The sequence below is a fragment of the Trichoderma camerunense genome (genome assembly GCF_050948025.1).
Source record: "Trichoderma camerunense strain CBS 138272 chromosome Unknown V8C40scaffold_4, whole genome shotgun sequence".
Lineage (NCBI taxonomy): Eukaryota > Fungi > Ascomycota > Sordariomycetes > Hypocreales > Hypocreaceae > Trichoderma > Trichoderma camerunense.
Genome location: NW_028145366.1, coordinates 446,795 through 461,659, shown reverse-complemented (window position 1 = coordinate 461,659; position 14,865 = coordinate 446,795). Strand labels below are relative to the sequence as shown.

Here is a 14,865-nt window from a genome sequence, read left to right as displayed (position 1 = left end):
CTCGACCTGACTGTGCTGGACTCTTCCTAGGTGGGAGATGGACCAAGACAAGAGACAATATTTGGCTTATTGTCATCATGGATATCAATTGATTTAAAGATGCCATTTCTTCTACTAATGTTCTATGGATAAACACCTACCTTAGTAGGCAGATAGAAATCGTGATGCAGACACTTGTAACCCCAGATTCCAGCTCTTGGCTAAAACAGGAAATACGCCACTAAAACAAAACAAGTACCTTGGTAGTACTTGAGCTTCTGCGCATAACCAGGTACCAGATGATGCACATTCTGGCTTCCAGGTACCAGCAATCGCCTTACCAGACATCAGCACTAATGTGTACACTTTGTCCATCTGTCCCTCAAAATGTCCACGTCAAAGAGATGCACAGAATTGAAGCCCCTGGACCGCAATTGGCCTGAGCTGCCATGGTGGGGAGAGTCCTTACGTCATCCCCCTCCGTCATTGAACTTGGCCAGGCACTGAAAAGCTCCGTAGAGGGTGCCACTATATTCGCAGGGGGTTTAGCAGCTGACAGCGCCTGTTTGTAGGCTCATTGCAGTGCGGTAGTGACCTGAGGCCTGCTGGAGCTGCACTACAGCCCGTGTATCGTGATAAATCCTGCCTTGGACAAAACACTAGGTCGATGTTTACGAGTCTCTGACCTGCGATATCACCACTACAACATCTTCGGTATTGATCCTAGAGCCTCAACCGGGACGCTGCACCACCTGTTCCCCCGCTCAAATTACCACCGTAAGCTTCAGCTACCCTCGACAGACTCATTCTTTGCATTGTCTTGCCCCTCCTTGTCAGGCCGCGACGCATCGAACGCACTCCGCACTGCATGAAATCCCCAGCCGCGCCCAATCTCCCCACTTCGAACCGCATTTTTGCATCTTACAGTCTCGTCTCTTCTTCTTCTATCTAATTGCTCTCTCTAGTCTCGTCTCTCCCAAGACGTAACCTGACAATCGCTGGAAGAGAGCTGATTGCGAACCTCGACCGGCGAGCACTCGCTGTGCACAGCCCACAACATCCCCCAATGTCCTTCCTATAGACCCTCGACCGACAACTCTCTCCAACCTCCGCTGTCCCGGCCCGGGTTACGGCACCACCGTCGCCAATATGTTGGAAGGACTCGTCGCCGGCCTGCTCAACCGCTTCCTGGGCATGTACGTCAAGAACTTCGACCCTACGCAGCTCAAGGTTGGCATCTGGTCCGGCGACGTCAAGCTCCGCAACTTGGAGCTTCGCCGAGAAGCTCTCGACCAGCTCAAGCTGCCCATCAACGTCATCGAGGGCCACCTTGGCGAGCTCACTCTCTACATCCCCTGGTCCAATATCCGAGGCGCTCCCGTCAAGGTCTTCATCGAAGATGTCTACCTGCTCGCGAGTCCCAAAGAGGAGGCCGAATATGACGAAGACGAGGAGCAGCGCAGGAAACACAGGCTCAAGATGGAGAAGCTTGAGAGCGCCGAGCTTCTCAAGGAGCGGAACAAAGCTGGCATGAGCCAGGAGGAGCAAAAGAAGAACCAGAGCTTTGCCCAGAGCCTGGCAACCAAGATCACCGACAACCTGCAGATCACGGTCAAGAACATTCACATCCGATACGAAGACTCCATATCAGCTCCGGGCCATCCTTTCGCCCTTGGCTTCACACTCGAAGAGTTTAGCGCTGTCAGTGCCGATGGCCAGTGGACGCCATCCTTCATCCAGCAGTCGTCTACGACTACACACAAGCTCGCCACGTTGGGCTCTTTGGCAGTGTACTGGAACACGGACTCGGAACTTTTCAGCAGCGGCCGCCAAACTGTAGACGACTCCCAAGGGGCAATGACACACGGTGACATGGTCAACAAGTTTAAGAGCATGCTTGCAAAGATTCACGACCCCGACTCAAGCAACCAATTCATCTTGAAGCCCGTCAGTGGACAGGCCAAGATTGAGCTGGACAAATCCGGTGCCATTGAGGTGCCCAAGTTCAAGGCTACTCTCTTGTTTGACGAAATCGGTGTCGTCCTAGATGACGACCAGTATCGTGATGCCCTGATGATGGTAGACCTCTTCCATTACTTCATCCGCCACCAAGAATACAAAGCTCTCAAGCCAAAGGGCGTTAGTCCAAAGGAGGATCCGAAAGCCTGGCTGCTGTTTGCAGGGAATGCCATCCTGGGTAAGATCCATGACAGGAATCGCAAGTGGTCGTGGGACTATTTCAGAGAGCGTCGTGATGACCGCAGGCGGTATATCGAGCTCTTCAAGAAGAAGAAGCAGGGTTTGCAGCTCGAAGCCAATGAGTCTAGCGACCTTGACAAACTTGAGTTTAAGCTTAGCTATGAAGACCTGCGGTTCTGGAGATCGCTGGCTCGTAATCAACTTAAAAAGGAGAATGCCGCAGCCCTAAGAAGCCAACCTCAGCAGCCTCAGCAGCAGGGCTGGGTTGCTTGGATGTGGGGTTCCAAGCCAACGGGCACCATCCAACAAAATGAAGAGAACACGCAGATGACGGAAGAGCAGAGGAAGGAGCTCTACGACATGATTGACTGGGACGAAAAGGCGGCGCTCGCTGAAGATGTCGACGTTCCCCGTGAAGCCGTCAACATGTGCATCGAGGCGGCGCTCAGCACCGGCAGCTTCACGCTCAAGAAAAGCCCCCATCACAACACCATGGACCTCCTCAGCTTACACTTTGACTTATTCAAAGCCAAGGCACTACAGAGAAAGGACTCTGTACTGGCTAGCGTCAGCCTTGGTGGTCTGCGAGTCAATGATGGTACAACTCCCGACAGTCTTTATCCAGAGATTGTTCGCGTCAAGGATGCCCAGAAGCGCAAGCCAATCTCCCTCGAAGAGCTAGAAACGGCGGAAGAGGAGCCTTTTTTCGAGTTCGAGATTGAACAGAACCCTCTTGAACGAGAAGGCGACATTGCCGTCGTGGGCAAGCTGAAGCCCCTTGAAGTTGTTTGGAACCCCAACTTTGTTGTGGGCATCGTCGACTTTTTCCGGCCTCCCGAGAGGCACATGGAGTCGATTGCGGCTCTGATGGAGACCGCTGGGGCCACCGTGGAGGGCATCCGGGAGCAGACACGAGTAGGCCTGGAGTTTGCGTTGGAAGAACACAAAACGATCAACGCCGAGCTCGACTTGCAAGCACCGCTGATCATCATTCCCGTCAGCATTACAACAGAGCATTCCACTTGTCTCGTTGTCGATGCTGGTCACATGCATGTGAACAGCCAGTTGGTCGATCAAGAGACCTTGGCGGAGATCCAGTCCAAGCAGCGCCAGTCTTACAATGAAGAAGATTTCAAACGTCTTGAGTCGGCCATGTACGACAGGTTCATCGTCAAGTTTACCTCGACGCAAGTCCTCATTGGGCCGTCCATCGAAGAAACCAAGGCTCAGCTCACCAGCAAACCCGGCGATCGCGGCTCGCAGCTGCATGTAGTAGAGGAGATCAATGTCGATTTTGTGGTGGAAATGTCAATTCTGCCCAAAGCACCTAATCTAACAAAGTTCAAAGTCTCTGGCCATTTACCAATGCTGCATGCCACTGTATCCGATGCCAAGTACAAGAACTTGATGCAGATTATCGATGTTGCAATACCAAAATTCCATGGCGAGGTGGAGCAAAATGCAGTGCAATCTGCCGCGACTGCTCAAGCAAGGCCTTCTTCACGTCATTCTTCACGCCCACGACTAGCCAGTAATGCCTCCAGCCGATCCGCACTCAGGTCGATGCGTGACCGCCGACAATCTGCGTTCCCATTCCTTCAGTCTTCTACCGCCGTCATCTTGGAGGACATTGATGATGACGATGATGATTTCGAGGATGCTGAAGACGGAACTCACGGCGAGCAGTTTAGAATGCAACAGCGGAGCTTCGAATTCAACTTCAAAGTAGACACCCTCAAGGGCTCGCTTTATCGAAGCGATCCGAGCCGGGCGAAGCAAGACGTCCTTCTGGTGGAGCTAGTAGCAGAACGCTTTGATCTATCCTTCTACACCCGACCCTACGACATGGCGGCCGAAGTTTCCCTTGGGTCAGTAACTATGGACGACTTTGTGGACAATCCGCCTGCCGAATTCAAGTCGATTGTGTCTTCTGGGGACCGAGAGGACCTCCAAGCTGGACGAAGCCTTGTTCATGTCAAGTTTGTCAGGGTCAATCGCCAGTCACCCGAGTTCATGCCCGTGTACGAAGGTGTTGAAACCAACATTACCACCACTATATCCACCATCAACCTGGTTGTTACTCGGAAGACGCTACTCACCTTGTTGGACTTTATTCTTGTGACTTTTACAAATAATAATGCCGACGATCAGATGGGCCAATCCGGCCCCTCTCAGATTGACAATGCTGCTGAAGATGATGTGGCAGTTGACAGCGTCGTTGTACAAGAGCCCAAGCAGAATACGAATGCAACTAGCTCTATCCGCGTCAAGGTTGAACTGAAGAGTATCCGACTTATTCTGAACAATGACGGCATCAAGCTAGCAACCCTTTCTTTCAACCAGGGCGATGCTGGCATCTTCCTTCGAGGCCAGACGATGCGAATCTCGGCCAAGCTTGGTGACCTCTCTCTCATCGACGATGTCAACTTGGGCGTTTCAGAGGATTCCCACCTCCGGAAGCTGGTAACCATCCAGGGAGACGACCTTGCCGACTTCCGCTACGAGACTTTTGACCCTGAAAATCCCCAAGCGTACCCGGGATACGATAGTTCAATATTCCTTCGTGCGGGATCTGTCAAAGTCAACTTTGTGGAGGAACCATTCCGCAAAATCATTGATTTCTTGGTCAAGTTTGGAAAGATGCAGGCACTTTACAATGCCGCCCGCCAGGTTGCTTTGAACAGAGCCAACCAGATTCAGCAGAGCCCTAGCAAGATCAAGTTTGATGTTGTGGTCAATACACCCATTGTCGTCTTCCCGCGGGCCGTAATCCCAGGCCGTCCCCACCGTGATCTCATTACAGCCTACCTTGGAGAGATCTATGCACAAAACAAGTTTGTTCCTCTCGACGATAGTCACGGTGCGACAATTGCCATGAAGATCTCCGCAGGAATCAGAAACATTCGTCTCACTTCAGACTTCCATTATGCTGACAACAAGTCTGAGGAATTGGAGATGATTGACCACGTCGACCTTGGATTCCACATCACTCATGCTGAACATGTTGAGGGTGTCAAGAGACCAGAGACTGAGATAGAAGGAACCGTGTCCGATATCAAGCTTCAGTTGACTCAACACCAACTGAAATTCTTGATGGAGATTTCCAGATCTGTCCCGGCTGCCTTTAGTGGAGATGGCGATGCTAATGCGGAGGCTGAACGGCTTGTTGATGACCAAACTTTGGAGCGAGCTAAAGGCTCGCCTTCTGATGGCCAGTCCAACGGCAATGAGCAGCCGTTGATTAGTCTTGGACCCGAGCTAGGTTCGCTCTCTGACGCATGGACCAAGCTGGACTTTGTGTTCAATGTGAATACTGTTGGCCTTGAGGTCATCATGGCCCCAGAAGAGGGCCCTGTCAATGATGTGGCTGCCTGCAGTCTTTCTCGCTTCTCCTTGGACGACACGCATGTCAAGACGAGAATGATGTCTGATGGCTCGATGGAAGCTGAAGTCCTGGTTCGCTCTTTCACGATTTACGACACTCGTCCTAGGGATACGAACAAGTACCGCCGAATTATGACGTCTTCTAATAAAGAAGCGCAGCAGTTGATGGCTAGTGTGACAATGTCTGGTGGAACAGAACGCAGTGTCATTGCAATGGCTACTATTGATAGCCCTCGTGTCATTTTTGCTCTTGATTATCTCTTCGCCATCCGGAAGTTTGCCACTGAAGGGTTGACAATGGAGGAAGCAAGTCCAATTGATACCGAAAGCATGCTGAGTTCTCCCGAGGAGTCAGACACAGAATCAACGCAAGTGTCGTATTCGCAGCGACCATCGATAAGTTCTCCTCGGCCTAGCATCTCTGCAGCGGAAGCCTCTCTAGAGACACAACCGAAGGCCCAAACTTCAATGGACATCTCTTTCCGGGTAAACCTTGTGGATGCTCAAGTCATCTTGATCGCCAATCCGCTGAGCTCAAGCTCAGAAGCAATTGTCCTCGGAATTCGCCAGGTTCTTCTGTCACAACAACATGCTCTTACCTTTCAAATTTCACAGATTGGCATGTTTTTGTGCCGGATGGACAAGTTTGAGACATCTCGCTTGAGAATTATTGATGATTTCTCGATACAAATGAGCATGAATAATCCACAGCCCAACTCCACAGACATCAATATTGAGATTGAGCCACTTATTTTAAGGCTTTCTCTAAGAGACATTTTACTCGCTCTCCAGATTATTGGAAGAGCAGGAGAATTATCCGGAACGGATTCCAAGGAACCAAAAGAGTCAGCCGCCGATCAAAAAGCGAAGCAGTTGAGATCAAAGACGAGGCATAGAGCGTCCAGTGGGCGTGGTGGCGCCTCGACAACGGCCAAGAGTAGCCATGCGGCTAGAACAACAACTACTGCAGCATCTTCGAGGGCCGTCACTTATGCTGAGAGATACTCTGCGCCCCCAAAGAATGAAAACCTGTCCGCTACTGTGGATGGCGTCCGAATCGTGCTGATCGGTGACTTGCACGAACTTCCGATCCTTGATATTGGAATTCAGAACTTCACAGCTGTCGCTGAAAATTGGTCGTCGAATTTGAAGGCTGAGGCGGCTATTGATATGTACTCCAACGTGTACAATTTCTCAAAGTCGAGCTGGGAGCCCCTTTTGGAACCCTGGCAGGTTGGCCTTGGGGTGGCCAAAGATCCAATCACTAGCTTTCTCTCTGTTGATGTGGTGTCGAAAAAGACATTCGATATTACAGTCACAACGGCAACAATTGCATTGGCCTCCAAATCTTTTGACTTCTTGACGGCTGCTGAAAATGTTCTCGAGAAGCCTCGAGGCGTTGAAGCCCCGTACCGAATCAGAAACTATACGGGCTTTAATGCCATCGTTCATTCCAAGAGTCCTACCAACTCTGAGCCGATCACGCTACATCTTGAAGACGGGCAAGAAGCTCCATGGAGCTTTGAGCAGTGGGAGAAGATGCGTGAGACTATCCTCGCCGACTCGCAGCCAAATGACGTAGGCATCCAGCTTGAGGCGAGTGGGTTTGATCTGATCAAGAATGTCCGCTTGAATCGTGAGGGCGAGTTTTTGTACAGCCTTCGCCCTAAAACCGACAACATCTTGCACAAACTCTGTGTGGAAGTGAGTTTGGGGGCTGACAATGTCAAATATGTCACTCTTCGCTCTCCACTCGTTGTTGAGAACGCCACCCAGATCCCCGTGGAACTCGGTATATACGATGCCCAGGAGGGTCATCTGCTCAAGATTGAAAAGATTGCCCCCGGTGACTCTCGACCCGCACCAGTTGGAGCTGTATATGAAAAGAGGGTGCTCGTGAGACCAGACAGCGGGTTTGGTTATCAGTGGAGCGCAGAACAGCTTTGGTGGAAAGACTTGTTGAAGCGCCCAACTAGGCAGATTGTCTGCAAGGGAGACAGTGGTGATCCGTTTTACTTCCAGGCGCATGCGTCGTTTGATAACTCCAGTCCCATCACCAGGTAAGATCGCGCTTTCTTATACCCCTACAACGATCATCTCTTATTTCGACGCTGACTAAACTCGCTCCTTTTTAGATCCTATCCGTACATGAAGATTAAGCTGTCTGCGCCAGTCACGCTGGAGAATCTCCTTCCGTATGATTTCAAGTACAGAATATATGACAAGAACACTAAGAAGGACTGGTCGAATTTCCTTCGGAAGGGCGGTGTTAGCCCTGTTCATGTCGTTGAGCTCTCTCATCTACTCTTGCTCAATGTCGACATGCAGGATACCGTCTTTAAACCAAGCGATTTTGCTATCATCAACTCCGGCACAAACGAAGATTTCCGCAGAGAATCTCGCATCGTAGTCAAGGATGATCAGGGCCTTTCCCTCAACCTGAGTCTTCACTACCACAAGATTCCCAACAGCGGCGGCGCCTTCAAGGTGACAGTTTACAGCCCGTACGTTATCCTCAATAAGACAGGGTTAGATCTTACGGTCAGGGCCAAGAGCTTCTTGCAGCAGGCGAAGTCGGCGGCTGGCCAGTTCCCCCTCATAAACACCTCCGATCATGACCGACCCAAGGCGCTGCCATTCATGTTCTCATTTGGAAACGATGACACTCGCAACCGAGCATTGCTCAGGGTAGCAGATTCCGAATGGAGCAAGCCTCAGAGTTTTGATGCCATTGGTAGCACATCTGAGGTAATTCTCAACTCTGGGTCTAACAGAAACAAGGAGATCCACCTGGGTCTCACCATCCAATCCGGAGAAGGAAAGTATAAGATGACAAAAGTCGTTACGATCGCTCCACGCTTTGTGCTCAAGAACAAGTTGGATGAGGAGATTCTGATACGGGAGCCCAGCTCGTCGGGTTACATGACGCTGGGTCCTGGAGCGTTACAACCGCTTCACTTTATGCAGAACTCTACAGTCAAGCAGCTGTGCCTTTGCTTCCCCGGAATGAACAACCAGTGGACCTCGCCCTTTAACATTGCTGATATTGGAACGACGCACGTCAAGATTGCCAAGGCAGGTCAGCGTCAACGCCTTATCCGCGTGGAGATTCTTGTAGAGGACTCCACCATTTTCTTGCACTTTAGCGTCGAAACCAAGAACTGGCCTTTCTCAATGCGCAATGAGAGCGACACTGAGTTTACGTTTTACCAAGCAAACCCCACTGTTGAAGAGGACGATGTAGTAGACCGAAGCGGTTGGAAGCCTATCCGATATCGCCTGCCACCTAGGAGTATCATGCCGTACGCATGGGATTTCCCAGCAGCTAAGTTCCGCGAGGTGGTTATTTCTACGGCCGGCAAGGAGCGGCACGTCAAACTGGCGGAGATTGGCAACCAGTTCCCAATGAAGTTTACAAGCCAAAATGGCACGCAAAAGATTATTGATATTAATGTTGCTGCGGACGGCCCTACACAGACTCTCATTCTAAGCAACTTCCGACCCAGCCAGAGTCTGTACAGGCAGAAAACTTTGTCCAGGACAAATACTGGACCGGAGGCTTTCGAGGTCAAGGCTCAAGATACTGATGCGACATTCGTGGCCCAGCTCAAGTTGTCTGGCGTTGGCATTTCATTCATCAACGCTCAACTGAAAGAGCTCGCCTACGTTACATTCCGAGATGTCCAATTTCGTTTAACTGATTCGCCCGTGGTTCAAACGGTGTCGCTGGCCATCAAATGGATGCAAATTGACAACCAACTCTATGGTGGGCTGTTCCCCATGGTCCTATATCCAAGCGTGGTGCCGCAGAAAGCGCAAGAGATCGAAGCCCACCCGTCACTACATGCCATGGTTAGTCGGGTGAAGGATGACTCCTACGGTGTGCTCTACATCAAATATGCCAGTATCCTCCTACAGCAGATGACGGTTGATCTGGATGAAGATTTTGTATTTGCCCTTTTGGACTTTTCGAATGTTCCTGGCGCAAGCTGGAGCTCAGAGGTGGAAGAGGGCCAACTTTGTGATGAAGACCTGGATATCCCAGAGCCATCTCAGCGTGATACCGGTCAAGACATTTATTTTGAAGTCCTCAACATCCAGCCTATGCAGGTGGATCTCAGCTTCATGCGAACGGAGCGCATCAACGCGGAGGATAAAACCTCGTCTCACAACCCACTCATGTTCTTCCTGAACGTGATGACGATGGCCATTGGCAATATCAATGACGCACCAGTGCGGTTCAATGCGCTCATTCTGGAGAATGTCCGAGTGTCTACGCAGATCCTGATCCAGAACATCACCAACCACTATAGCCAAGAGGTCATGTACCAGATCCACAAGATTTTGGGTTCTGCAGACTTCCTGGGCAATCCCGTGGGCTTGTTCAACAACATCTCATCCGGAGTCAACGATATCTTTTACGAGCCGTACCAAGGCCTCATCCTTTCCGATCGGCCCGAAGAATTCGGCATGGGCATCGCAAAGGGTGCGGCATCATTCGCCAAGAAGACCGTTTTTGGATTCTCCGACAGCTTCTCCAAATTTACTGGCAGTCTGAGCAAGGGTCTTGCCGCAGCGTCCATGGATAAGCAGTTTCAAGATCGACGACGGATTACCAGGGCAAGGAACCGTCCAAAGCACGCATTGTACGGCGTGACGGCTGGAGCCAACAGCCTCTTCACGAGTGTTGCATCTGGAGTTGGCGGATTGGCGCTGAAGCCTCTGGAAGGTGCCGAACAGGAGGGCGCTTTGGGCTTCTTCAAGGGTGTCGGCAAGGGTGTTTTGGGACTGGCAACTAAACCGGCAGTGGGCATTCTGGACATGGCCAGCAATGTCAGTGAGGGCATCCGCAATACCACGACGGTATTTGACGGAGCGGAGCTGGAGCGCACTCGATACCCACGCTTTGTTCCCAATGATGGAATTGTGCGACCCTTTAACCCCCGAGAGGCACTCGGACAGTACTGGCTGAAGCAAGTGGATAACGGGCGATACTTTGACGAGCAGTACATTGGCCACCTCGAGCTGCCCAAGGAGGACATGGTTGTCATGGTCACCTTTGCACGCATCCTCTTGATTCGATCGCGGCGACTGACTAGCGAGTGGGACGTGCCGCTGAAGGACGTCCAGACGATTGCAAAGGAACGCACGGGAATCAGTCTCTCACTGAGAGATGGGGCCAATGGGCCGTTTATCCCTGTGGGAGGTGGGAGTGAGAGGGGGTTCTTGTACAAGATGCTTGGTGTGGCGGTGGAGGAGTTTAACAGGAGATTCAGGGGAGGAGAGCGATGATGGGATTGTGGTTGAATTTTCGTGCATGTTGTTAGTATTCTTATTATGGTATTGTTACTATGGGAGATTGGAGGAGGATGCAAAATTGGGATTAGAAGCATGGCTTGAATGAATGATTGTATGACCACGAAACATTGTTTAATGCAAGAGAGTTTTGTTTTTATTTGAACTTTGAGGTTGGTGTGATTTGAATGTGCTTTGCTGATATTTCATGTTTCTTGTGGATGTTTGTTTAATGGTTTGCTTGATATCAGTTTTGGGAGTTGGTTATTAAGGAGTTACTACAGCGTGACATAACATGCAGTATTATTTTCTTGATTGTATTCAGCATTCTTTATAATGTAACAACATGGACTGGAATGAAGTTCTTGATGTAAGATATGCATAAGAACGCAAAGAGGTAAATGCCGGGTAAGTGCCAAGTGTTGTGTGTAGTTACGAACCCGTTTTGAGGGAATTTTGATCATATAGATTATCAGGGGAACAGATATTGGGTGACACATTTGCTACTAATTGTTCTTTACGTCTGCTTTGTTCTACTGCTTTCATGGATATACTGTATCTGGTTTGTCATATAGAGAGATGGCCTGTTCAGTACTCGTACGGCCTGACTTCATCGCGGCTTACCTACACGCAAGATAGCAGATGTCCCGTATTGTGATACGAGAAATGTACGAAATATGGGGCATGGGAAAGAGGACTTGCCTAGGGAACTTACTTCTCGTGTGAAACTACCCGGAGGCTGAACTGAAGCTGGACCTCCTAGGAGCTTTCAGGGGAGCTGCCGAGTTCCACGGTTGGAATCCAAAGATGGGCATTCGTGACAACTGCCAAATTGCTTCACCTTGCTAAGCTGCCGAAGCATCCGATTGTTGCTCCGTACAAGTTCATCAATCCACCGCAGCTGAACGATCTGATCCAAAGGGCGGTCGCTTTGGCAACAACAACAACAACATGGCCGTGTTCGGACCTCCGGCCGGCAACGACAGCTCGTGTTCGGGCGAATCCGATGGGGAGGAGATAAGGCAGATTGCGCAGCCCGTAGCGTTGTTGGACTGTCTTTTTCTCGGGACCGAAATAGTCTGATAATCTGATAGATAGTCTTAAAGAAGGGATGGTAGGCTATGATAGTGTACGCCTTGGCATATTCGGCAGCAGTGTTGCTGTGGGCGTTGGTGTTGGATGAGGGCCGTCGATCTGGGCTAGATGAATGGCGTTATTGCAAGGGGGGGTGGGGGTTTGAAGGATGGGACGCGGCATTGGAATCTGCGATTGCTGGTCGCCAAGCGCCTGAAGCGCATGTCTGTGTCTGCCCGCTCGCATGCATGATGGTGATAGTGACGGCGATGGATGTTTGATAGTGGTGATGTTGATAAGGGAGGGGCGTCTCTTACATGATGCAGCTAGTGAAAAAAAGATCCCATCCAAAATGCTGGTGCCCCATGTTTCCCCAGTTCCCCAAGTTCCCCGTACTCGAGGATCCGACACAATGGTTTGAATGGTCTGGGGGAAGAGAGCAGCCGTGACATCGGGAGCCGCCGATGGGCCTGGCGATGCCTGCGGGGGTGGAGGAGGCCGGAACGGAGGAGGCCGAAAGGCACAAGGCTAGAGAGAGAGAGGTCTGGAGAGCTGTTCGCGCCTCGGTCCAAACGGGCAACACAAGGCCGGATTGGAACCACACCCCCCTCTTCTCATTGATTTGCTCCCCATGGTGCTAGTCATGGCGCATGTGTTAATTCCATGCCAATCTTCCCCCTGGGGAAGACACGAATGCCAACTTTGGGGAAGTTGTCGATGGAGTTTGTAGGTAATAATTAGCAAATATCGGCAGCGCGGCTGAAATTGGTCACGTAATGTATTGGGACGTGGAGCTGACTTTGCTCTATCCGGCTTGAATCTCCTGTGGATTTGACAGACTAAGCTTCCATGTGCTAGGAGAGTCTTGCCCGGAACAGGCTCAGTCATGATGAAATAAGGAGAACCAAATCTTGAAAGCAAAACAGTCCAAGGGCCAAAAGAGCATTTTGTGTTACGGAATAGCGTTCCGCAAACCACAAAAATAGTCTCCGGGTGGCTTGCCACGAGGCAAAGCGTAGGGCGTGGAGAACTTGGTCGCCGTAGTTCGCCGGACCGTCGAGCTGGAGAAGTCTGGGGCTGACGGTGAAGGGCAACGAAATTGTGGGATTCAATTCAAGAAATGAAAGGCTCAAGTGGAGGAGCTTGCTTGAAGGCAAAAGCAATGGCCCGAGTGCTAGAGTTGTGTAATGAAATCTGTGGCATGGGCAGATACGGCTTGAAGCGGGCCATGAAGTGCAGTTCTCGTACCACGAAAGAAATCTCTGCTCTGCTTCGTCTTGGCGGTGGACATGTTAGAATGTGAAGCCCTAGATAGTTCGGTGCGCACAGTGAGATGCAAAAATTCCCGTTTCTTTGGCGACTTGCTTGAGTGGTGTGCCGATCAGGCCAGGCGTAGATTCATCTCGCTCGCCACGCCTCATTGCTACCTCAGTCTAACCAACATGTCGGACATGTTTGCTTGTGCGAAGGCTGTCTGTGTGTGTGTGTGTCGTTACTGCGTGTGTGTGGAGCATTCCGGATGCTTGCTGGGATTGGCAGAGCGCCGGTCCGTTTGGAAATCTTGGTGGTCGCGTGTCTGGTTGAATATCCCAGCATCGTCCCCCACATTAATGCGGGCTGCCGGTACGAAGAGCACCGCGAACATGAGGGCGTGCATAATGAAGATGCCAATGCCGGCCTATGGATTGGATTGGATTGGCGGTGGCAGTATCGTATGTATCATGCTGTTCTCAAAAGCAGAGCTGCTCGGCTCCCGAACCGAAATGTGCGTTGCCATACAGTGCCTGGGAGGGCCAGCGTCGTACTGCCCTACAGTACTCCGTAGTAGTTTACCGATTCCCCCAGAGATGATGCGTGGCTTCGGGACAACAGACGTCCCATTTCCCCTTGAAGCCCTCCCGAGTCATACAGTAGACGTCGCTGGAAGATGGAGACACCAATTGGAAGACTGAATTGACACGCCACGCAAATAGGTAGCCCGGCCTGGCCTGGCCTGCCATGGGCTAAAAAAACGCCACTCCAACCCAAAAGAATGATTCTTTGTTTTTATGCTCCGAAAGCTGCCTCCAACGTTGTCGAGTCGCCGGGGCTGGCCGATTTTAGCAGTTGGGAGCTAAAGCAAGCCATGCTTATTCCACGGCAGTAGTGTGTCAATACGGCTAGCGGCCCTGCCCTGCTTGCTCGCATTTGGCCATTGAGCGTAGAAGTTTAGGGTTCGCGATGCTCCGTGTGAGAAGTTGAACGGGGATTCCCTTTGATTAGCAGCTAGGTCTCGGAAGTCGAGACGAAACAACACGACACGACACGAGACCCCGGAAAAGCAGCAGCTGGGAGATAGCACTAGGCCGGGGTGTACTATCGCGCCTCTTGTACGTAATTGCTGGTCGAACATCATCATCGTTGGTCTGGATGCCTTTCAGCTCGTGCGTGGTCATGGTTGTGGTTGAGCTACGGGGCTCAGTTGCAGACGGATAGATACGATGCTGGCAAAGGTTCCTGTTGCAGCTACGCGAGCCGAGCCTTATCAGAATCAGACGCCTGGCGACCTGGGGCTAAGCAGGCCATCCATGTGAGAAAGTCGCTTTGGTGGTTGCTTGGCACTGCATCGCGGCCTTGCTTCTTATCAGCTCGTCAGCTCTGCCACCCTCTTTTCACCTTCTAGCAGCCACTAACAGAAGCCCAGCCCGAGACGCCTCTTTGGCTGGACGGGAGGCTCTCGGTGGCTGTTTCTGCGAACCTTCCACAAAGGGCAACGAGTCTCAAGACGCCACCGATCCCAGCACGGAGCCCAGGATCTTGATTATCCTTCCTCCCTGCTCACCCGGTCGCCTTACTGTATCGACATCGCTCCGAGAATCCATCCTTATCTCGCTGCGGGCAGGGCAAAAGCTGACAAGGCGATATCGCGTGCATATCGTTAGTCGTACAGTAATA

At 51.2% G+C, this 14,865-nt stretch overlaps 3 protein-coding genes across 3 annotated transcripts; 2 read left to right on the top strand and 1 right to left on the bottom strand.

Moving 5' to 3' along the window:
- Nucleotides 1-990: 990 nt before the first annotated feature.
- V8C40DRAFT_158440 (membrane morphogenesis protein VPS13) lies at nt 991-11,416 on the top strand. Its single transcript, XM_083211410.1, has 2 exons — nt 991-7,622; nt 7,698-11,416. Exons 1-2 carry the CDS (start codon nt 1,129-1,131, stop codon nt 10,852-10,854), a joined length of 9,651 nt encoding a protein of 3,216 aa, XP_083076071.1. The 5' UTR covers nt 991-1,128; the 3' UTR covers nt 10,855-11,416.
- A 905-nt stretch (nt 11,417-12,321) lies between these two features.
- Nucleotides 12,322-13,180, bottom strand: V8C40DRAFT_237036 (uncharacterized protein). The gene has a single exon (XM_083214172.1). It carries the CDS (start codon nt 12,817-12,819, stop codon nt 12,460-12,462), a length of 360 nt encoding a protein of 119 aa, XP_083076070.1. The 5' UTR covers nt 12,820-13,180; the 3' UTR covers nt 12,322-12,459.
- V8C40DRAFT_237035 (uncharacterized protein) lies at nt 12,476-14,443 on the top strand. The gene has a single exon (XM_083214171.1). It carries the CDS (start codon nt 13,221-13,223, stop codon nt 13,881-13,883), a length of 663 nt encoding a protein of 220 aa, XP_083076069.1. The 5' UTR covers nt 12,476-13,220; the 3' UTR covers nt 13,884-14,443.
- Nucleotides 14,444-14,865: the final 422 nt, after the last annotated feature.